This window comes from Strongylocentrotus purpuratus, unplaced genomic scaffold (assembly GCF_000002235.5).
Source record: "Strongylocentrotus purpuratus isolate Spur 01 unplaced genomic scaffold, Spur_5.0 spur5_scaffold_7, whole genome shotgun sequence".
NCBI lineage: Eukaryota > Metazoa > Echinodermata > Echinoidea > Camarodonta > Strongylocentrotidae > Strongylocentrotus > Strongylocentrotus purpuratus.
Window position 1 is genome coordinate 4,059,238 of NW_022145613.1, and position 25,681 is coordinate 4,084,918.

Below are 25,681 nucleotides of genomic sequence, written 5' to 3' on the forward strand. Positions count from 1 at the left end.
CGATAAACGCAAAGCTGTTTTGAACGTCACATACAAATAGGACCACACAGGTGTTGTGTACAAGCATGTGTGTGAATTTGACCTCCGAGAAACTGTCTGCTTCCCGGGTCAAAACAGCTGGGCAGACACAAGGCCTTTATTTTGAATCGTGAAGAGTAGATAAACGCGACATCCCGCAAATCACGATCGTATAGTGGGGTATGATAGTGGGGTTCGATAGTGGGGTACGATATGTACATATCTAGTGGCAAGCCTAGATAAACGCGCTCATGGATTCAAAAGCACAGAATTGAAGACTGATCACACTAAATTATTATAAATGAGCCTACCTAGCAGTTACTACAAGTATTTGCTTGGTTCTAGGACCTGTAATTCTCAAATGTAGATTGCTATGTCCTTGTAAGCAAGCAGCTTATTTCATTAGCATAGATTCATCATGATTAATGGCACTTTATTGGTTAAGTTCTGATCCTTGTGAACACTAATGAAGCTGATTCAAAACTACGCGAACAAAACACAAAAAACTTTGTTTGCACTGCAGTTTAGATTCATACTAATTCATTCCACCAGATATATTGCAATAGCCAAGGGTTGCAAATGTGTTTTGGATAATTTTTTTATAGTAGAAACGTCATCTTTCAATAAGGGATGGGGCTAAATAGCAGTGAGAACATGGCCGCACCCCTCCCTCTCCACTCCACAGGAGCTTACAACCTTAAGGCTAAGTTCACATGTGTTTCTAAGATGAATGGATAACACCCATCTACTGTGCTGAGGTGACCTTAAATGACCTGCCATTTCAGATGCAATCCTCCAAGTCAAGTTATGCACAGGTCCAAGGTCCTCAAATGCTTGCAGGAGGAGAACAAATGGACTGTTTTCAAAGTAAGAGGGTGACTTTTTGGTAGAAGCTGGATGAATTGTGTACGCAATCACATGTACAACTGGTGTTATACAAGGGTAACAAGAAACTGAGGGCTTTTGGAAAGAGAGTGGGCAAATTGAGGGAATGATTGAATTACCTGCACTTTGGAACATTACAGAATAAGGAACTTCCCTAACTGGTTTTATTTTCTTTCTTGTTTTCATTAAAAGAATATTATGTACAAGACAATTGAAGACATCTAATACCACTAAATTTAGACAGATTTCGGTAGAATGTAGAAAGATCTTAAAAATTTTAGGGCGATGTTAGCTTTGGGTAATTGCGAAAGCAAGATTGTCAAAGAGTACAATGAAACTCATCTGAAATGTTCATAAATATTGATATCTGCCAAAGGAATCTGAAAAGTTTTGTGATTGATGAATATTAAATTATACAAGATGTTGTTCCAATCATAAATAAATTTATACTTCCATTAACTTAACATTTATTTCTAGCAAAACCCCCAGGCTCTTGCACAGAGCAATAATTGTGACCTGAACAAAATACACTCAATTATTTAGAGGGTCACCACTGAGAATCTGTATTTAAAATGTGGCCTGTTTTTGGACTGCCATTTACACTACTGAAAGAAAAAAAAAAATCTGTTTTTTTTTTAGTAGTACAAATGAGCAACTTGTAGCTGCTCTGGATGCGATCACATGAAAGCGAGGAGGGTCACATGACTAAAAACCAGAATCATTCAATAATGTTTTCAGAGCGAGCATTTACACTGCAAAAAACAGTGAAATTTCTGCCAGCGTTTCAAAAAGGTACACTCCAGAGTTTTTTTTTTTTTTTTTTTTTTTTTGGGGGGGGGTTGTTGCTTTATTAGTAGATGCTAGCAACTTCCGACAAATCACCAGAATTTGAGAGAAAAATCAATGAATTTTGTTAGTACCGGTAGTATAAATTAGGTATAAATGCAGCACATGATGTATTTCGGTAAGGCTAAATTAAAAATTAAGTGTTTCTCATCCCCGCCCGCCTGTTTACTACTGTTTACCATTTAGAAGGAAAAAAGGAAAAAAAAGCCTGTGGTATACATTTTGTCATGCACTGTATCAGTATACTCGCATAGCACAATATCTGTGAATAAATAGGCTTGGCCAGCTAAAATTAGCATGGCAGCCTTCTTGGAAGAAAAAAATTGCCAACAAATTGCAAAATAGTAAATAGTAATGCCCTGCCTCCTCCTTTTCCGGACAAGAAACACATCATTTTTTATTTTTGGCCTAAGGGGTAAAAGAAAAGTTTATGACCTCCATAATACAAATTCCGAAGTCATAAAGATAAGGAAAAATACAAACAGGAAATTTGAAACAGTCCAAGCCAAATTCAGGGAACATTCCCACGAGTATCCTCAATTTGTATAGTCATCTTTATTCATTGATGCAATTATTCTTCATTAAAGTAGGTAAGCAAACATCAGTGGAAGTATTTACTTCAAGGCACAGTAGTGTCATTTAATGATACAAGTTTCTCAATTCATAATACCCTACTGACAAGATAGATAATATATCATAATAGCCAACAATTGACCAAACAAAACAAAATACATTTAATAAGTGGAATGGCCAAGAATTGATTTGGTTTGAAATCAGTTTAGAGACCATTTAGAGTCCGTTTGGCAGTGTGATTGAGTTATAAGCGTAAACTGCATTCTGACTCTGGATTAAATATTTTACCCCCAAAAGTATATGATGCAGATGCATTCAACTCTTTGAGTTATCAAGCTTTCCTTCTCATGTTATATACTGTATTTATTGACAAGTTATCAACTCATGTCATGTTGGCATCTTTAATTCAAGGTGAATTCTCATTGTTGTCAAATTTTATCTAATTTTCTAGAAACGGACTTAAATCCCGGCTATCTCTCATTATAAACAACATACAATCTGACCTTAGACCAGGGTTTAAGCACAATGCTAATTACAAGATAACTTATCATCACTACATGTAGCTGTTCAGTTTTCAGAAAAAGTACATTCACATACACTATACATTCTTACATAATTGGGCTCATAATTATGTTCCATACTCCGTTCGTTTGTGGTATTGGTTTGGTGTGGTCTTCCTTCCTTCCTTCCTGCACACTGATGTTCTATCCTTTTCATCATTTTCAATGTGTAATACTAGAATATAAGAATATTTCTATTTTGCCTACCTTTTATTTTGATGGTTCTTTTTCTTTTATAATTATAAACACAACGATATAGGTTCTCATATATATATTACATATTTTTATAATGTGTGACCAAAACAATTTTCCATGTATTCTTGTGAATTTGGATGAATAAAAGAATTGAATTAAATTGAATTGAATTGAATAAAAGATATTTTTTGAAAAACCTGAATCAAAATGTCCAGGTAAGTAAATAAATGATTTTACAAGCCAATTGTCTAATGAAAATGTGCTTTTATATTTTTGAAAAAGGGTAATTGTTACATGTACATTGTTTGTATCCTTTTTTTCTAGTCAGTTTATCATTTTCCAGTTTTGTGTTCCTGGTAGATATTTATAAGCATCTCAAAAATTGTTTTTTCCATGAATGACTACTTTTATCTATCATTTTGATATCTTAAAGGTATTACAAAGTTTTGGTATGGGGTCATGAATTTGGTTCAAATTAACATATTGGAAGCATATGCGTTCCTACAATATTCATTGATCGTTGAAATTGAGTCTAAAGTTATGAAATTATAAATATAAACTCTTTATGTTGTATAGCTCCCTCTCAAGGTCAAGATATTAATTTAGCTATGAAACAATGTTTCTTGACTAAATTCGACCGATTAGCTATTCCCGTTTGGAAATTATATATCACAACTGTAACATATTCTGAGATTTTCATGGTCGCAGCTACCATTGTACGGCCATAGGCGCTATTTGAAATTCATCAAAATTTAACGGGAGCACCGGTAAATTTGTATATTTAATTTTTCTCGAAAACAGAAGTGTTTTAGGGGCTAATTTTTTTAGTGCTTATAATTCATCCCCAGGGGCATCCAAATATATCAAAATTGTAAAGATTCACTATCCACCCAATTTTCAAAATTTACCAAAACTTTGTATTACCTTCAAGCAGATTGTTCCACAGATTGTTCTTTGTAACATTTGTAACATCAGTGCTGCTTTGCTTAGCAACAACAAACCTCCTGCCTTGCTGACCCAACTGGCAAACAGGCAAAGTGTTATTTTCAGTTGCATCCTCTTATTGAGAATTTACTCTGCAAATCTTTGTTTAGGTTGTCAGAACATATTAAAAAATTTCCTGCAAATATCTTGACAGGTACAAGACCAATGGAAATGCCATGTCATGTAGCCTAATTCCCTGAGCTCTAATTATCACTTCTCTACCTCCGGGTTCTGCAGGATTTGTAAAAATCTTGTTGCTAGGTTCGGACACATCTGCAGTGGCTTCCCTGCATACCCCATTACTTCCTAATTTACTCACAATGACTTCCAGATGAGGGAGTTAGTCCGTTGAGATTGTCGGATCTAAACGAGATTAGGCCAGTGAACTTCCACTTCCAAGTCAGGGTGACAACAACTACTGACCTTGACTTTCAAAGTCGTACTTTATGATTTGAAGTTACAAACCCTGTTGTGTAATATTCCCTGACCTTACTTGGGGCAACTGTTGCCCAATGGACCATAAAACATTAAAATCAGTAGAATAGGCCTATGGTTCAGTAACATTTTATCTGTTAAAGGTACCATGTCCCTTTTGCAGCCAACCTCAAATTCTGTAGAACTTTGCAGGAATTATGAATATGTCATGTATGTCCTATCTGTGAAATTTAAACGTTAGCAGTGTCCTCATATTCAAATTATGCAAGGAAACCCGTTTACTGGCTAGACTTCACTGTCAGACACTATTGAGTGACTGACTGGCTTTTTTCTTCTTTGGTAATAACATACATGAAAAGAGTTGTAAAGGGTACATGAGCATTTGTCTACATCAATAACCCACTTCTTGTGATAGCCAAGATTAAACTGATTGAATCTTTGCGCAGCATAAAACGTATGACCATTCGGTACAATTGTCTGAAAATCAAGACTATTACTTTTGGGCTCTATAGCCCTAAAGTCGAATTGACAACTAATAGTCATTATTTTCCCACTTGAAGACATTTTCAAGCCCCACCTTTTTTAGGGAAGTTCTAAATTAGTATTATCTTTCAAATGCAGTTGGAATATAACTTTTTCATTTTTTGGGCCTGCAAATGGGACATACAGTACCTTTAAGACTAGAGGGCCAGAACAGGGCTAATACTGCAAATAATTACATGTATATGAGTTCTATTTAGTTTCAAATGCAGTTAATTCTGCAGCCAGATTTAATACTTTTCACCCTTTAGGCTATAAGCAAACAACATTTTCAAATGGACAATAAGTACAATTTTGTAATCATGCATGCTTCATCGGTTTTAACCTTATAATTCTGTTTAGATTTGCCACTTGAATGCATTTATTGAGTTTTAAAATTTATACAGTACATATATATTCAATGAAATATGTATTTGTATCTTAGCAATCAGTGCTGCAAAGAAAGGAGAAGAGCTTATTTCAGCATTTTTTTCTCATAATTTTGACAAAAAGTCCAGAATAGCCATCTTGGGCTTGAAAAAAAAAAGGCCACAGCTTTCATCAAGCATTCCTACAAGTCGTCGCTGTTTTCACGAAGTGAAAAAAAAATTGCATTCACTTTGCGTTAAGATTTTCCTCACTAACGTCACTTCGTGAAAATAGGGACGAAGTATATGTACATTTTTTTGTTACGTTAACTATTCAAACTCTGGTGAAAAGATGCTGTAATCAAGATTTTGTATTTCATAAATTTAGGATAATCATAACCTCAAAATAAGAGATCTCCAACAATTTTGTGGTTTATATTTTTTCATTTCCCCAGATTGATTAGAATCACCCTGAGGCTACTACTTATTATTCAAGCAATTTCTCTCTTTTCTGCTGATACTATCCTTGCTCAAGATTGTACCAAACCGATCTGACTCCAAGAAATTCAATTTCAATTGATCTGGTTTGGAGCAGAGAAGGTCTTACAATTACAGGGAAGATCTTACAACACATGTCCACTTGTGCAGCTGATGATTTTCTGAGGGAATTTTCATTAAATTATGTTATGATATAAATGATAAATTGTTCTTCTTCCCCTTTCACATTTGAAAAACAATGCAGTAGGCCTCATGATGCAATTTTGAAATGTAATTACAGTTAATCTACATGTCGCACTAATCAGATTAGATTTACTTGGACATTGTGATGCATTATCTTGATATCAGGCTTATCAATAATCCCTAAATGTTAAGTCTAATTGCAAAGGAAAATAATGGTATCAAAATTGTCAAAAAAGCTGATTTTACTGGAATTCCCATTTCTTGTCAATAAAATATTTAAAAGTCTCAAATGTTTTATAAATACCCTGAGCATATTGTGTGTACATGTATCTTACAGAAAATAATACTGGTATGCGATGCAATGGTTTTTCACCCAATATTTCTGATTTGGAGCAAAAAAGAAAGTATCCAGGCAAAAAATACATTTAGCAAGTCTGAAATATATGGGCTTGAAGAAAATGGATATCTAACAGCCAAAAAGCATACAATTTGCCCAAAGCAGCTTCAAGTTGAATTTCCAGCATTTGTGGGACTGTAGTTTTGTGTATTCCATTATATTTTACTGATCATATCCTAATAACAAATAGATGCCCAAATATAAAACCTCCCATTTACAATTTTACATACTATGGATTTTACTCCTACACACATAAAAACATATGTCAGAAAACATACATGTACATGTGAAATTCCATGGCACTGGCTTTAAATCGAACATGCCACGATGGCTTTTCCTCCTCCCTACGACAGAGATGACTCATCTTATGGGACCAATGCTCTTCATTACCAAGTACATTTTGTGCTCCAATTTTCCTTCAATCCTCCGCAGCTCTTCATGCAAAGGTTGGCTCAACCTTGTACAAGCATCGGGATACTCGAGATCCACTCTTATATTCATTGAATGCAGAAGGAGGTGGACAGAGACATTATATATTGACATGAATTATGAATGCTTGTTGTAGCAAGCAAGATAATGTACACTGTAGAATATTGTGACAGTTTGTTGGGGACTGAGGAGAGATCAAGGTTCCTCAAAAATCATTTCATTAACATGCACACTCAAAAGATATTTAAAAAATCAGATTTAGTTGAGCAAGAATAAATGTCATCTACATTTTATAAATCATAACTGATAAGTCCATTCTCTTCATTACATTTTAGTTCTCTCTCCCACCCCACCCCCCCCCCCCTCTCTCTCTCTCTCTCTCTCTCTCTCTCTCTCTCTCTCTCTCTTCTTCTTCTTCTTCTTCTTCTTCTTCTTCTTCTCTCTCTCTCTGTCTCTATATCTCTCTCTCTCTCTCCTTTCTGTTCACCCATTACCAACATTTGTGAAACATTTTCCTTTTTTCCAAGTGCTATAGGCAGCTTATCATAAAGATAAACTACAGATTTGGAATGCACTTTCTAATGGCAATGTCCATCATGTAGGCCCTACTGATTTTCAATATTCTGTTCTCATAGTAAAACCACTATCTTTCTCAATATATGTTTTCTTTTTTTTTCTTCTTCACATATATTCTATCACTGATTATTCATCCTTCTGCACTTACTTCAGACAATCAGGGAAATTCCCATAAATGTCACACACAAAAAAACATTACTCAAATTTGTGAGAACTTGAAATAGAGTAGAAGTGCTAATCTTTCACTTTTCTTAAACAATATTTTTTGGGGAATAATACTCATATGGGAATTCATTCAGTCCTGCAGCTGTTTATGGAAAATCTATTTCCACCCTCAACAAAATACAAGTTCATCATCATTACCACGACAACTAAAAACCCACATCATTACAATACCCCGCCCCCTCCCCCAAACCCATCACCACCATCACCACCACCACCTGTTATTTATCGTAATTATTAAGCATAATTATTTTGGCTCAATCCATTCATTTACAGACATTTTCTAACCACAAAATACAAAGTTAAGAAACTAAGGATAAAGATTACTGAATTTTGGACAGGTATTCAAATGTATAGTCTTTAGATTTTAGACGATGAAAGGGGAGTGAGGCCAGATAATGAGATATGATCGAGGTCTCTAGACCCTGTTTCAATTAACAAACAAACAAAAATACCTTCTATCCAAGCTCCAACGTCTCTCAAAAGAAAGCGGCATTTTGCTTGAAATTTCCTTTACAATCCGCTCTGCAAATGTCCTTTGTTCACTAAAATCCAGCAGCGTTTTAGCCTCAACACTGCATTGAATGTCAGTCGACCAAGCCAGGCACGAAACCCCAGCACAGCGCTAGCCACCCCTACACAGCCCCTGCAGCTGCGGGCCTAGGGTCCATTCACCCCCGCCAAACTCGAGAAAAGATGCCAAGTCAATGAAAGGCTTGAACGGGACGGACAGATCCAAAAGTGCTCCAGATGAAACCTGCAGACCAAATCACTGATTAAAAATGAAATATTTCCGTGATTTGGTATCAAGTTCTTCCATCGTTGACTTCCTAACAAGCTACACAATTGCACGTGGGGAAAACAAGGTGGTTTAAGAGAGGTAAACAATCAACCGACCGCCTTGAAGTATCCTCCCAGCCATGTTGCGAAGTCAAATCGACGCATCCATTGTTCCAGAGGGTGAAGTCATTCACCTCTATTCGAGCGTAGCTTTTCACTTTATTGATATTTTGAATGTTCGCAATCAGAACGCAGATGACGCTATATCAAATTCATACATTGCTTGTATTTATTTTAGAACAACATTTTCTCTTCATATTATTTCATATTTTGGGGGGAATCACGACCATTGCGTAACTAGGAGTATGATGAGGTGATCATATTTGCTCCACCCCTATTGCAAAATAAAACGGACAGAAAAATGAGAGTATCAGAGAATGATAGAAAGAGAACGACTGAGACAGACCAAAGGATGGGCAGTGGATTTGAAGCATCCTCCTCCGTTTTCTTTCTGATCTTCTATGTTTTGCCGTCTATGTTTAAATTGGATTTATCTCTGTTCTTGTTATCGTTGAATAAAGAAATGTTCGACAACTAGGCATCATGCCAGTAAAGAGAGCAGAGATCCATTTACATACATGCCAACATTTGAAAATCAGAAATCTGTACAAATTATGCTATTTTCAAAAAAAAGAGGAACAATCCTAACTCTCCTATTCAATACTACAGACAAATTTGTACAGGAAGAGGAACACCTGCATTAAAATGATAATTATCTTCTCCCAAAAAGAGGAATGTTCCTCTTTAATCTGAACAGTTGGCATGTATGCATTTATCATTTGTACATCATTCACATTGCATTGATATTATGCAATTAATCAATGGTTATACATTGACCTTCCTTTTGTAAAATGTTTGTCTAACACTTTCCCAAATCATTTTTTTTCTTTCAAATTTCTCTTCCCCTCCCTTCTCCAAAGAATTATCAAAATAACTTCATCTACAAAAAACAAAAATTTCCTCTTGACTTTCTGCCATAATTGTAAAACTCAACATAACTTTGCTGGTGTTGTTATCTACATCTTTCAGCTCAACTTGTAAATAAAATCAACCTTTTAACAAATTTACCATGGTATTATTTCCATGAAATATGTACCAACATGAAAACTGAATAAGAAGAATACGACATACGCATATTTCATAACATGAGTGAATCGTTTATTGGACGATACCATTGCAACACACAGCGATAAACAGGATACAAAAATACATAGTGTTTACACAATGTGCTGAACACACAAACAACAATGACAAGTTTAATGACAACATTGACAATTGGTAAACAAAATCATGAGCTTACTCCTTTACTGTAATGCTTTCTTACGAATCAATTTATGTGAAATCATTACAAAATAAAACTACAATTTGATAAAAACCTGAATGCATACTCTATACTTCAACAAACAAAAGTGGCTTCCCAGGACCTTACTAAACTGAAATGCTTTCTTATGAATCAATTGATGTAAACTCATGATAAAATAAACTACATTTTGATAAAAACCTGAATGCATACTCCCAACAACAAAAATGGCTCTTTAGGACCTGACTAAAAGATAAACATGAACACCTGTATTTTACCAAATCATCCTGAAAATATTAATATACTTGGAACTAAAATGCCCATTAGATTCAATTATTCAGCAATCAACAACTTTTGTGCCAAATACGACCCCCTTCCCCTACCCTTGCTTGAATTAACACTGACTAACTCCAACAGGTAAATTTTGAACTCTTGACATCATCGTCGTCATAGTTGGTACACAAAGAGAGGTAATGAAAGGTACCGGTACACATAGTGTATGTACATGTCAATAACAAATGCGGTATACAGATCGTCTTTGTTTATACAATGCATGCTACCATTTAAACATTCTAAAGCCAGTACACGTTCTTAGAATGGTCCATAGTGCCAAGATATGGACAGAACACACAAAGCTATCTAAAATGAAAGTCAATAATTCTTTGTACATTTGATACATGAATACATATTTTTTTCCTTTTTTTTTTAAATCGCTGTCCATTCTCTAAGCTCACCAATGATTATTCCTTTACTATCTAGAGATACAACCTTGAACCTTTCCAAGATAAAAAGATCATATACGCATCGCTCTCCGATGCTAAAGCTCTACATAAACATACTAACGATTACGCAATTTTGATTTGGTATCATTATATATATATATATATACTTAAACTTCTAGTACATGTACTACACGACCTACACTATGGCACAGATTATCTTTTTTTTTCTTCATCTTTTCTTTCTGTAAAGAAGAAAAAGCTTTGTATGAATCACAAAACAGCAGCTACCATGTGTACATGTGCTAACATATTGAGTGAAATATACAACGGCTACTTTAAAACAAAATCATTCATCAATGATTAAAAAAAGAATGGATATCTGCTGCGCAGAGGATAAGACAAGTATCTAAAGTATAAATTGCAAGCTCGTATGGTCTACGGCACTCTGCTTTAGGTTGCTCACTCAATGTCAAATTGTGTATGCATGACTGGTCCAAAATCCCCTCATAAGAGACACCTTTTTCACCGTTTGAGGCCGCACTGTGTGATATGTGAAATCCAAAATTCATGAGTGCTCTAGGGAAGTAGATACCCGAGCCTCCTAGAAATACTAAAAAATTAGGCTTCTGAAAACATGAATCTTCTTAGAGATGCTCAAATAGGGGTGTTTCGCAATTTACATTTTATCAGCTTTCGTGTTAAATGGGAGAGGAGGGGGTCATTGTTAAAATTATCTCTTTTTTGTAAAATAAAGGGGGTATTTTGGTATTCTGGAACAGTCATGCGTTACAATTTTTCATAAAGAGAGAGAGTACATCCCGAGCATTATAAGCTATCAAGCATGCGATTATACATTCAAGAGGCTACACAAAGGACTGCCTTTCCGGCCCCTGAATACAGACAGCAAATCAATCACAACCTTTGTATTTTGCCCCCAAACACACACACATGTATAACAACAAATCCAACTTCAATATGAAATCAATCCTGCGCCTGTGCAGCAGGTATAGATGAAAACCAGTAATAAAATCACTGTCACTTCAAAAAATAAACCAAATCGGTCAATTAAGGTAACTATTCACAACATTCAAAATACTACCTCGTCCTTTATACAGCAATGAATCATTAAATATCTTGAAATTAAAAAATACACTAAACATGAAGAAATCTAAAATAGTAAATTCTAAATCTTGCTAAAAAATTTCTTGTAATTTCTTTCTCGAGAGAAGAAGAACAAAAAGGCAAAATATGCATTTTATTGTTTCTAGAGCTCTGATGCCAGTGCATAGCTCCAATATTCCAGCTGCGTAGTTTCATTTTCATCACAATTAAGCCCTCTCATCATTAAACGTTATTCCAGCTGCTCTCCGGTCAACATAAAAATACTTTCTGGTCCTTCGTTTTAAAGAAGAGAGTTTTGATACTCCTTTGGGGGAATTTAGGTAGGACTGTATGTTCACATCCCTTAAAAAATACAAGAATAAAACACTAGGAAACAATTTATCAGTATGGTACGAAGTTTGAATGGTCTGTCCTCCAATCACTGAGTTTGAAACTCCATACAGCCGACAAGCTTAACCTGTTAACTGCTGGATTCTCAAACTCCCATAGGCTTATTACAAGGACCACCCAGTTTCTGTACGCAATAGGTTAAAGTACTCTGCATTTTGGCCTGGATTAATAACTTTAACCAAAATTTTAAAAAGGATTACGAAGGATGTGATATACTTTTTTTTTTAAATCAATAACACTTGATAGAGAAAATTTGATCAGTTTCTTGTTTATAACATTCATAAACTTCTTTCTTAGATAATCCATAGTGTACATGAAAATCGTTAATGAATTCTTCATTATATTACCTTTACTGAGGTTATGATCCTAAAGCAGTTTAGAGATGGAGGCTATTTTCTTCTTCTTCTTCTTCTTTTTGCCAATGAGTTGACAAAACCAGAGACAAAAAGAATCTAAATTAATTCATATTATAAACAACCTTAAAACTTTAAATCATTAATAAGTCCCACAGCAGTGACTTTACAATAGGAGGCTATTAACCAAAGTAACCTTCACTTTAACACAAATGAATGGTCCTCATATTATATGAATTAAAATGAGAATTAAAAAGAAGACCATTCAACAAGTAGCATTTATAAGATAAAGGCTGTAGATATCACTTTTCTAAAAATTTATACCACGATTTAGAACAATCATAAAGTGAACAACATTCTCCAAGTACCCCATTGTTACTGACTGTGGCGGTAGAAGTTTAAAATAGCAGTAGTAGACTGCGTATTTCTGTATTGATCAAAACTAAAATTGGACACACACACTGTTTTAATGGTTGACCAAACTCTTAAGAGCAAAACCAACCTAATTCACTTATTCAATGCAGCCGTTGATGTTTAAAAGGAGAATCGCCCAGTCTACATCAGAATAATGTATAAAAAAATAACATTTCTTAAAATATAGAGAGATAAGTCTGTCTCACTTCTGTCTTAAAATTCATCTACTCTCTTTCCACACCGTTTGCATGCAGCATCATTATCACAAGGAAGAGGACAAAAACTAATTAAGATGGTATTTACCTTCATCAATCGGTAAATACATACTTCACATATAATTTTAACATCATGTTTACAAGGCTACCATTCACAAGAGCATATTCACACTGAATCAAGAAGTTCTCCTTGCACAAGGGCACATAGTAGAACATAGAGGATTTAAAGAAATCCATCTTACTAATACTTTTGTTTAGTAAGATTCATCTTTATATCCTCAGTGAGGGTCTAAATGTATGTACGTACTAAATGCACGTCTGAGGTGTGTGACGCAAAGATTTGCAATCAACCGCAACGTAGCAGTAGCCAATCAAGAACGTTGTTGCATGGACATCTTGTTTAAATATCTGACCCAGAACCAATCAGAATGGATGATTCAAATTAACAATCGTTTGCAGATTTTTGTGTTACACAACCCAGATTTTGTAAAGGCGTCCTCCAGTGACAGATAGACATTAGGCACATGAATGTTTTATAGGTGCTTTGATGCCCTTCTGCAGGTGAACTTTTAACAATGTGGTACATCAATAGAATCGCTTTTGTAAACAGAGCCAGACCAGAATCACATAATCATTCATATTAGCCTAGAACATGATACAGCTCACAAAATCACAACAAAATAAACATGATATGCATCTTATATGTACTTGACACTTCTACTACTGTTACATAAGAAAAGCATCACCACAGTTTGGTTAAGAATGTTGACATGAAGAAATATTCAACATTGTTGGGTAGATTATTACCATTGGCAGAGGTGATGGACGGGGAAAATAAAATCAAAGAGAGAGAGAGAGAGAGATACACAGACAGACAGAGAGGCAGAAAGACAAAGTCAGAGAGAGATACGGTAGACAGAGAGAGACAGAGAGACACAGAAAGATAGGGACTGATACTATGATAGAGACAGACAGACAGACAGACAGACAGAAGATTCAGAGAATGAAAGTCAAAGAAAATAGGAGCAAGAATAGGAGTAAAAGGAAAGATTCTCTACCTTTACTGTGCTCAGCAGTATGTAAATTAAATAAGGCTCTACATCACAAAGAGTATTTGCGATACCAGCAATTGGATATTTACCTCCCCAAATAAAACCCAATGGTTTTTCAATTTCCTTTTGTTTTTCTTCTTTTACACAATACCATGATTTAACTATGATTAATATTCTCTGCAGTTATAACATCTAGCCATGATTTAATGAGTGATTCAACTTTTATACCAGTACACAGTAATTATTACATGATTAACACAGCATGAGAGTTGCTAAAGAGGAGGCTGCAGCTGTTCCATCTTAAGTGTGTTTCTAGTGACACCTGACACCTGAATAGTAAAAACCAAGCACTTGAAACACGTTCATCAAGATGCAGTTCAGCACAACTACTATAACAGCAGTCCAACTTCTCACTTGGTTAAAATGAATCAGACCAAGATTAAAGCCAGTGCTGGATTTACCTTGTTTAGTAGAATATGGGCCGCAGAGTTTGTAAGAATAATCAATCTCTTTGGACATCAGTATAAGCTCCCTTTTTGACGTTGTCACATTGAAAACACTTCTTTTAACGGAAGTCACGTTTACACTAACCTGCGTTACTGTTGGTTAGCTGAGTATGACTGATGCAGTGAGCAGTACAATGATGTGTGGTGCACAACCCCTATTGAGCAGGAATCTCAAACTCTACTTTCCACAATGAGAATGACACAATGAGGGTTAGAAGGAGAATATAAGGTAGCATAAACAACATACATTCACATACAGTGTAATGTGTATACCATAAAGATTCATGCAAAACAAATATGGGTGCTGCAATTTCACATACTCGATAGAACTTTCAATCCAGCACTCTGGGTACCTTGGTCGCAATGTCCCCCCAAAATCATTAATTTTCAGCCATGAACAACATAATGAGCAACATTTCTATATATATACACATCCATTCAGAGTGCCTTAATACAATTGAATATTAATTATTTTAGGATACGCTATACCATGAGGACAGGCTAGAGCATGGGTTGGCTACAATATTCCATTATGTACAAGTGGCGCTATGTACAGCATTATCACATTGAGAATGGCGAAATGAATATCTTCATACTGAACATGTCATACACATAACATTTATATACAGACTTTATGTATAAAATGAAACAGTACATTTATGCTTTGTTTCTCTATTCGCTACACGTTTTTGAATCTCCCAATATACAACCTGATCCTGCATGCTTTCACAGTCCTCGAGATCTGTACAAACACTACTAAGAATATCAAGGTCTCAATTATCAATGGTCAACCACACCTGCCTTGGGTTGACAGTCACAGCCGAGTTACTGTATACTACCCTGCAAAAATGATATTTACAAGTAGGTACAGATTACAGCCTTCAATTGCATTGTCCGTTACATAACATTATTCCTTTTCCCCTTTTCCATCCCACATATAACTGTAAGAAGTGAACAAAATGCCAGATTTTCTGATACTGTTTTGTTTTTTGCTTTTTCTGAGATCAAGGCACAGCTTACTTAAAAGCTGGACCAGAAAAGGAGACCACAAAGTTGCATTCTTCCAGCTTCCCATTTCAATCTCATCCTGCCAATTTGCTTCAAGATGCAGTTCAGGACAATAATGTTCAATTTTGACAGAAATTTAATAACTTTTTAGGTTTATATTCTTAATTGCACTAAGCTTTGATTAGTAATACTAACATGAATACAGTGACTAGTAATGATTGAGCTACGTTCCTAATTTTTGAAAACCTGAGATATTCTTGCCGTTCTGTTGGCGCTACCTACAAAGTAAAAAGTTATGGAAGTTTCTTTAGCTAAAACTACCTTTTACACATTACTTGTGCTTTCAAAGATTTACTTAACTACCAATCAAAGAAATGGAGGCCCTTCCACTACAAGATACATAGCTTACCTAGCACTGCGTACATTGCTTACAGAAACAGGTAGAGTTAAGTAACAGAAGATATCATCCTAAGACTACTTTTTTTTTTTTGCAAATTGAGGTATCATGCTATTTGGGTTCCTGATTAGATGGGTTTTATGATGAAGAGTTTGACCCCTAGGTCGTTGTCACCCATCGTGGCAATGGTGCCGCCTGTGTCTCCTGGCAGCCTGTCTGGTGTCTCTCCTTTACCAGTCTTGTCTCACCATCGTCCTCACGGCCAGAAACCATCTTTTCTCAAAGACATCCGAATGGTGCTAACCCTGTTTACATGTCACAATCTAACTTCTGTCTCAAACATTTACTTCTAGAAAAGAAAAGGGGGTTTCCCTTATTAAAGGTGATCCTATCTTGATAACCCGATTACCAGGTTGTTTCACATTCCTCTTCACGGTGCATGTTTGCATTTCAAACACAACCGTCTCTTGATATCTGATGGATTCCTTTTCAGATGACCCAATATACGGAGCTCTTTCTGGGGTTTCAAACATACAAGCTGCCTCGTAAGAATTCCAGTGCTATAGTCCTCATCATGACTTTTTTTTTCATATTCCACAACTTGTTGTTTACCTGGCAGCTCATTTGTATGATTTTAACAAGACATACTAGATTTCTCTCGTATCAGGATAAGATAATCCCTTGACCAGGATCATTCCTCAGACAAATGTCACAAACCATTTTCTGCTCGTCTTCGGGAACATCATGAAACCAATACTCTCTTGCTCCATAAACTGCCTCCTTGAAACACAATGAATTCCAATTCCTCGTTTCGCTGACGTTCATTTAAGACTTTCCAACCTCAGTCTTTTCCATGATGCCCATCTCCTTGGTGAAGTATGCAGGAGCTACTGTTCATCCAGAGCATTGCAACTTTGCTATTCCACTGAATCCTGATCTAAGTCATTTTGTTTAACATGGAATTAGTCACTAAGAGCTGACCTGAAGATTTGATGATCGATACCAGCGAGATTAAATTTCTTTCACAAGGCTGACCTGAGCACCAATCAAGGTCTGAACATATAATTATGATTCCCGCAATGAATTAAAAGTGTCTTTTTTAATAGGTTCATTAAATTATTAAATCAGGTAGTTTCTACATACCTCAGAACTGACACAATATGAAAACAAAGGAACACAAAATGTCATCTTAATCACAGAATGTTAGTGATCTGTTATGAGGACATTGGTTGTAGTTCTCTCCACACCCTTGCCCGTAAAGTGCACACGAAAAACTGTACTTTGACGCTTGTTTGTTAGGTGCACTTTAATGATATAATGGATTCACTGTCTCCTTCCCCATGTTCTCTTTACGGTGACTTGCACAGTTCTTACGTTTGAAAACATAGAGTCCTACAACACACCTCCAATGTCTGCATGCTAGGGAAAGCTCTCTTTCCTTCGTTGCGGATATCCTTCACCAAGACTCCAAGAGGGTTGCCGGTTGGATGGACCCCCCACTAGCTGAGGATGGGGTAGGGGTTAGGAACATTGGGAGGATGCGAGGTAGGGATGATGGCCGAGGGGGGTAGCCTCCCCTTGAGGTCGTCCCCGCTCTGCGAGGCGTCACAGGTATTCTGCATGTTTGCCGGTGGGAGTAGGACCTCTGGTTCGGAAGGTCCCATCAGACCAGCCAGGGTCTTCTTGATGCGGAGTGCGGTGAGACGGGCAGCTCCGTTCTGATACCAGCACTCCTTCATCACCTTGGCATAAGATTCCATGATCTGTCGGGATCAGAATAGAAGCATGAGGGTTATCAAGTTATTTCTTATAGAAATACAAATACAAGTTATTCCTTATAGAAATACAAATACAAGTTATTCCTTGTAGAACTACTGCTGGAGAGGCTCTGGAAAATCATGGTGACCATATAGCAGTTTCGAGATCGCAGAGGGCCATGGTTTTTACCGTGATGCAAACAAGAAGCAGTCAACATTTTTTTTTCACATAATCGCATCCTTCGTTAGCTCAGAAATTAACATATAGTAAGGGAATGGACACAGCAGCAGAACAGAGATGCTTGGAAATGCAGGAAGAGTAGAATACAGAAAGAGCTGTCAATGCTTATTGGCAAGGCAAATAAAAGGAACAGTCCATAAACAGTCTTTTGTATAAAAAAGTAGCATTTGTATCATACGAGCAGCAAGTGTTATTTCAAAGGAGCCAGAAGAAATTTCTCTTTTAAACTTGACGAAAACATTTACATCATTCCTCCATCTCAGTAAATGATCACATGCAGATTTCATAACCTTTCAAATCGTGCGGATCCATGGACTTGACCTACCTATATCAAAGGAAGTGAACTTACCTTATGACTGTTCCATCTGTTAGGAACCGGTGGTCTCCTCTTCTCAATACACACTATCCTCCTCATATCATCAATGGGAGGGTCCATTGGTACCCAGGGGTGGTATGGTAGACAAAACTCTTCATAGATACCTGAGGACAAGACAAATACAACAAAATAAATTTCAACAAATTTTCATCGATCACTTACTATACAATTGACCAAGAATGTTCATTTTTTTAATTTTTGTATAAAATTTCACAATTCAGCCTAAGCTGCGAAACAGATTTTGAATACATATAAAATTAAAAATAATAGAGACGGTCTCTATAAGCAATGTATATGGGTAATGAAGTTATGGAATATTCTAAACCCTTTGAATACTATGCCAGACAGAAATACGGATTAAACCCACTGGAATTGCAAGAGAAAATGAATATAAAATCATCTCCAACGTGATAACTATAGTTGTATTAGTTAAAATGAAAATTACATCACAATATATTTCTATCTTTTCTATCATGTCTTAAATACCTTTTGACATCATCATGAATGAATATATATTGTTACAGAGTCATGTGACCTTCTATAAATCTTAATCCATTATCAGAGACACCAACAGGTTGAATTCAACTATCATGCAGAGACCTAGTCACGTTGGAATCTAATTTGTTTTGTACAATGTAAAGCCTGAAAAGCCTGAAACAAAGGCCCCAAAATCAAGCAAGATCCTGAAAACAGACATCCTTGTCTTATTTTCTTTACTACAGACATGTTGGAATCTAATTTGTTCTGTACAATGTGAAGCCTGAAGACCCTGAAACAAAGGCCCCCAAATCAGGCAAAATCCTGAAAACAGAAATTCCTGTCTTATTTTCTTTATTGTACTGGGTAAAAATGGCTGAATGATCAGAGTGAAAAGTGAGAATCTTACCAAATACTTGACATCTTCTTCCAATCTCCCAGAGAACCAATCCAAAGGAGTAGACATCAGCCCTCTTGAAGGAGTCAAAGTGGTTCATGTTGATGGTGTCATCCAATACCTCGGGGGCCATGTAGCGCTTTGTGCCTGGAGGAAAGAAAAGATTTATAAAGCAAATTCAGGATAGATATCAAAAAGTTTATTGGGAATTCTTTCACAAATAAGCAGAGTGATTCATTACCATCTTTATTGGGAGTTATCAGGAGTATATTCATCTCAAATAAAAGCACAGTCTCAATCAAATCATTAAATGGAGACTTTAATGTACATCATTATCACCATGATAAGTGGAATAGTATTACCACCACCATCGTCATCACCATCACAGAGACCTCATCGGAGCATAACACACAGATACTGAAGGGGACTATTGACAGAGTAATACCAAAAGTATGTATAACTCCCCTCATCCCCCTTGACAAGGGCAATGCAAATGTTCAACCTGCCAAAATGGTGCACTGAGAGGATTTCCTATGGGATGCTGCTGAGCCAGTTCACTTAATGTGGACCAAGGTAATAAAACATCTTGCAAAGAACCATGCTTCCACCATCACAAACCACCCCATCATCATTTTAATAATCTCCACCACAACCTCCGAACAACCATCTTGAAATGGTTGAAATTACCTATGCGATTGTTGGGGAAGATGTCCACCGTATCTGTCACAGAGTCATGTCTGACCGCTAGCCCCAAGTCAGCTATGGCACACTGGCCATTACGTTTGACCAAGATGTTCTTGGACTTGATGTCTCGGTGGGCAATGGCTGGTTTACCTGAAGAAACAAACAAGCAAACAAATGTGGTCTAGTCATAAAATTCATGTTCTGACTACTCACACAAAGCCACTAATTTACTAATCAATAATTAAAATTTGCAATTGATATCCAACAGATTTAAAAGGGATTGGTTACATATATATTTATATATATCTTGGAAAATTGATTTGATTTAGATACAATAATATTTCTTTATGGTTACCAAACCCAATAATACTCCAAAAGTATTAATTAAGGTGAAATTTCCAAAGCTATAGGTGTGTGATTAGCTTTAAATAATAAGGCATACTTTTTAACTGACCACAATACAGTCATTGATGATAGCAAACTCTTTTCATTGTGATAGGGAAAATATATCATGGACTATGAAGGAACAATCCTTGGAGTTAGTCAGATGAATAACTATTTTTCCCACACTTCCATCATATGCATGACTGTTTTCAGCTGATAAGAAATTGACTATTTTTATGTCTTCTTCAACAACATAATAAACATTTACTTTACTTGTATTAAAGAGAACTGTTGCTGAGCTAGCTCCATGAGCGTCCCTGGACGGTGTGTGCGCTCTATAGATTTACACTATTATTATTATTATTATTTATTATCATAATATGGGGCACCCAGTATTCTCTAGAAATATATGGGTGAATATGGTTGAATCTGTTTTTAGAAATAACAATGAAAAAATACCATTTGTCTGTAAAGACCACTTTTTGACAACTATCCCTGTACATATTTAGACCACCTATGACAACCACTTTTTTAAAACTCAAGCAGTCTTCATCATCTTTTGAGAACAAGAAGAGTATCAATTCATATACTTCTAAAAGCATTAACGTCCTTCTAACTCTCATCCAACCATACATGTACATAGTTTTGATTAGATTTCCTTTTCCCTTTCCAAGCTACCATACCTTGCATGCCCATGATCTCCATGTGTAGATGAGCCAGCCCAGTAGCGATGGACAGAGCCATCCTCAGCATCCCTGGTACATCAATCACGTGGGAGTTCAGGTAGTCAAAGAGGGAACCGTTTTCATGGTAATCACTCACCAGGATCAGCTGGGTCCATGTTCCATTATCTGGGAAAATAAAGGTGAATATTTCAGATAAAAAATATGAAATCTTTTTGTGTATTTCAATTTGGTGGCCCCTTTTTATAAGCCCTGCTTTCTCTGCGGTCACCAAACCATCATTTGTGTTCTGCTAAATTTTTGATGCAACTTATTTTGATTGTATATATACATTTTGATGGTTAAATAAACAGATGAATGAATGAATGAAAAACATCATTTGTACATTTTACTTTCACAGCAAAAATTAGGAAACTCTCACAAAGAATAGGAATACAGTCCAATATGTGTACTCTTTAAACAGAAGTTTTCAGAAAAAGAGAGGAATCAAGGGTTAAAAACAAAAGCTTGAATGCTACAAAAATAGGAATCATTCCTCCAAAGTAGAAATGGTTGGCAGCTTTGTATGAGTGTGCAATAGTGTGTACTATATAGACTCCTTTACCTGCAAAAATGATGATTTTATTAACCCAACTGCCCAGAAAGCAAGTAGAGGCCTGTAGACAAGCAACTAGTCAACTTAAAGCTTTATATCCTTTCTAAGTGACCAAGTAATTGAAAATGAATGCTCTTCCAAAAGGCCCTAGCAAATTGACAAGGATTCAAAATTGCCATACATTTCAAGCTCTCTAATCAGAGATAAAGTCTGATTGGCACAATTCACATCCTACTGGGCTTTTTTGAGGACTTTCCCTCCATTTCCTAAGTAAGCTTTTCATACCACCATTCGAGGCCTAATTCAGTATGATATCATTCATAACTAAGATATCATTTCTAATACGATCACAATTTTTTCTTCTCCAAAATATAGTCATACCCTCATTGTAAAGAGTGCATTAGGATCACACCCGATGAAACATTGGATTGAGGTTTCCTTTGAGATGTTCCTCTACATCTTGGGGGTGTATTCAGGAAGCTCATTTAATTGTGCTGTAAACTTTGCACTCAGGTCCACTAGTTAATTAAGCACAAACAGACTTCAAAATCTCCTTCTACAGGAATGCACCCATACACCCAAAACAACTCTCACCATACAACATTTTTAAAGCCCCACTGCACTACTTATAGCTACATGTACTTGCGCCCTCTATATAGCGAACAATGCATAATCGATGCCTGTTGGTTCCCCCATGATCCCCTGTTTCTTATGTTAATTGAGAGCTGATTTGATGAGATAACCACCTATCAGTGACCTTGCTGGGAGGTCTAATCCCCCCTGGCCAAACTAGTGCAGATTGGCTTTAAATGAAGTTAACTTTCCGAATATAGCCCTGTGGAAGCCACCATCCCACTCAGCGACGCTCATTGCATACCTTTATTATCTGCAGCAATGAAGCCCAGGATGTTCTCATGACGCAGCATCACTGTCTGGTAGATCTCTGCTTCACGGAACCATGACCGCTCCTCCCGAGAGCTGAAGATCTTCACGGCGACCGACTCGCCCCGCCATTTACCCCGGTAAACCTCACCGTACCGCCCCTTACCGATGCAGTCCTGAATGACGATCTGACGGGCGATGGTACGCTGGACCAGCAGGGGTAAGCCTATTTAAAAGAGAGTAGAATTTTAAAAATGTTAAGTTATTTGTCATGAACAAATGAACAACGAGAGAACCTTGTTATATTTGTTTATGTCTTACATCAGCTTGATATTTTGAACAATGAGACATTGAAAGTAGAGGGGTAAAAATATTGAGCAAAAGTTTCAAAAAATTCAAAAGTTAATAAATAACTGCTAAGTTTCCTTCAAAAGGATGAATAAAACTAGTTTATCTCTTCCTTATGTGTCAATCAATATGACCTAAAATATTAATGTGAGGAGACTTTGTTGAATTTGAAAGATATTTAAGGAAAGTTATGACCAAAAAAATAGTTCACAAAAAATGTAGAAAGAATTGGGGTTGACCCAAGTTCTCCTTCGTGCAAATGCAAGATGTGATTTTCAGTAAACATGACTGTCATTGGTTTGTTTATATTATATGCTGGACTGTCCAACCCACATACAGCACATCAATTCAGTTTAAGTTCATTCAAGTCAGATTCTCTTAAATATTTGGTAAAGCTGGACTCCAACATTCTTCAAATTCTCCATCTAGGAGCACTCGCTGTACTGTATTCAGCAGAACCCAGTGTCTGCAGGGCTCTTAATGCTAACTATCTCATATCCCAATACTTTAGAGGTCATAGGTCGATCAGAAGAATACCCTAGAGAGGACATGTTATCCTGTATTTTGGCTGCTTCTTTCTGGAATCATATTTTATCTCTTCAACGTCTCTCTTCAAATTGAAAGAGTGATCTTTTTGAGGTCGTAGGCTATCCACACCATAATACCAATACAATTCTTATTCAAAGACAGATATTATTAATTCCCTGGAAAAATTTAGGGATTGTTTTCCTGTGAATTTTCTGAGGTCATAGGTCACAAGAATACCCCAGAGAAAGATAAGTTATCTGTGTATCATTACTGCTTCTTCGTGGAATCGTATTTTATCTCTTCAACGTCTCTCCTCAAATTGAAAGAGTGATCTTTTGGTATCCACATTTCACAAGGTAATACACTAAAGTCAGAGATATGCAAACAATTTTCTGACAAGCTTACATTTTCACTGTATCAGTATATTACTACCACCTCTCAGAATATTACCTTGTATGCCAATGATCTCCATGTGTAAATGGGCCCCTCCCCACACATACATACAACTATTTTCTTTAAAATAATTAGTTATCCTCGGACAAGTACATGGGAGGTAGTTATCAGAGATGATTACTGTTTATCTGACCTTATGGGTATCTACTACATTGTTTGGAAGCCTTACTGCCACTATAATACACATATAAATCTTACTGATTATCAAGTTTAGCTGCTACAAGTGTCAGCGTGGACTTAATTTTTTCCAATTCGTATAAAAATTCACAGGAAAATATTGCCTGCAAGACTTAATAATATCTGTCTTTGAATAAGAATTGTATTGGATTTATGGTGTGGATAACTCTTAAAATCACAACTACTAGAGTAATTTCACAAGATTCCCCATGCAAACATATGTCACTGCCCACATAATCTTGCACCCCCCCCCCCCCAATCACATATTCACAAAAGTTTATTATCATCCCTTCAACAACTCAACAGGGCTTTTCTCAAAACACAACAATCTATAAAGATATATCATGAGCCAAGACGAGATTTAGACTATCATAAAAGATTAGTAGCAACCACCTGCTACTGCTAATCTATCTTTAATAATGTATTGGAGTGGAGCAGACAGACTGACTGATTAATCCAACCCATTGAGGGGAATGACCAGACAAGTCTGAAAATATTGTGCCGTGAGTGAGTGCTCAATGATTTACCTGTATACTATTTATGTTTGAAGATATTCTTTTAACGTTGCTCATGAAGTCCTAGAATGTACTGATGAAACAAAGAACTGAATTCAGGCAATTGAAGAATGACCCATATCCTTGGAAACACTTAACCTCATCTGCCCTTTTTTAAAACTTAAAGATAAAGTTGAGTTCTGGTCATGCAATTGCATTGATTTTTCTTTCCTTGGATCATTTTTATCTTTACTTTCATTATTTTCTTTGATTTACCTGACCCTGATCCAGATGTTGTTGGATCCACCAGATCACGGAGATTGCTAGATTGGATAAGCTTGTCCTTGGATCCATGATTCTCTATCGGATCATGACCATCATCCCTGCATCCTGGGCTCTGTCTAAGCAGGAGGTAGATTGTCACTAATATACAGATCAAACAGATGGGTCCTGCCACGAGCGCCGCCACACCAGCAATGCTGATTTCTGACTGAGGTCCCCCAGGCCGGTAATCTGGAGTTTCAGAAAGATGATTAAAAAGAAAATTGAAGAGGAAAATTGACATCAAAGGTTATTGACTCAGACATAAGAAACTGAAAGCAATGATTTTTCCAGGTCTACAAAAAAAAAGCTTTTTGCTTTTTGATAATTCTCATATATAATTGCTGAGAGGAGTTTCTTAAAATTCAACATCATTGACAATGTACATGTACATGTACATATATGCACATTTATTTGGAACAACTACATTGTACAATTAATAACTCAATCCTAAAGAATGTACTATAAACATACACAGCTACATGTCTGGTGCAAGAGAATGTAATGCATGTACATGTACGTAACTTTCTCTTTCATCACTAAATCATTATCAACTATAGACCTACATGTACTGTACACTCTCCAATCCCATCCTTAGTTGGAAATTGAGAATTGAATAAGTCTGAAGTTGAGTAAGAACTCTGTTTTTTAGTATTCCCTCGATGATCTTATTCCCAGATACATCTAATCCCGTAGACCGACTATTTCCATATTTATCTACATGTACATGTACATGGACTTTCAAGACAATCAAAAAACCTAGACTATGGTGCTCAGTGATAAAAAGTAATCTTCAATATTATAAAAGCCAGACAAAACATAGATTATTCCAGATTTTTTTCAAGAAAAGTAATCATGATCCTTCCCACATAACCTT

The 25,681-nt window shown here is 36.2% G+C and overlaps 1 protein-coding gene and 1 long non-coding RNA gene across 2 annotated transcripts in view; both read right to left on the minus strand.

The window, feature by feature from the left end:
- LOC105447254 overlaps positions 1 to 9,121 on the minus strand; it is a 32,148-nt gene extending 23,027 nt beyond the window's left edge. The window contains exon 1 of the long non-coding RNA XR_974020.2: positions 8,144 to 9,121. This is a non-coding gene — a long non-coding RNA (uncharacterized LOC105447254). The remainder of the gene's footprint in view (positions 1 to 8,143) is intronic.
- A 543-nt stretch (positions 9,122 to 9,664) lies between these two features.
- LOC593908 (TGF-beta receptor type-1) overlaps positions 9,665 to 25,681 on the minus strand; it is a 34,250-nt gene continuing 18,233 nt past the window's right edge. The window contains exons 4-10 of the mRNA XM_793363.5: positions 24,760 to 24,996; positions 22,479 to 22,709; positions 21,007 to 21,174; positions 19,943 to 20,089; positions 19,268 to 19,402; positions 18,355 to 18,485; positions 9,665 to 17,770 (exon numbers count right to left, since the gene is read on the minus strand). Of these exons, the coding sequence (XP_798456.4) occupies positions 17,507 to 17,770; positions 18,355 to 18,485; positions 19,268 to 19,402; positions 19,943 to 20,089; positions 21,007 to 21,174; positions 22,479 to 22,709; positions 24,760 to 24,996 (1,313 nt within the window). The 3' untranslated portion in view covers positions 9,665 to 17,506. The remainder of the gene's footprint in view (positions 17,771 to 18,354; positions 18,486 to 19,267; positions 19,403 to 19,942; positions 20,090 to 21,006; positions 21,175 to 22,478; positions 22,710 to 24,759; positions 24,997 to 25,681) is intronic.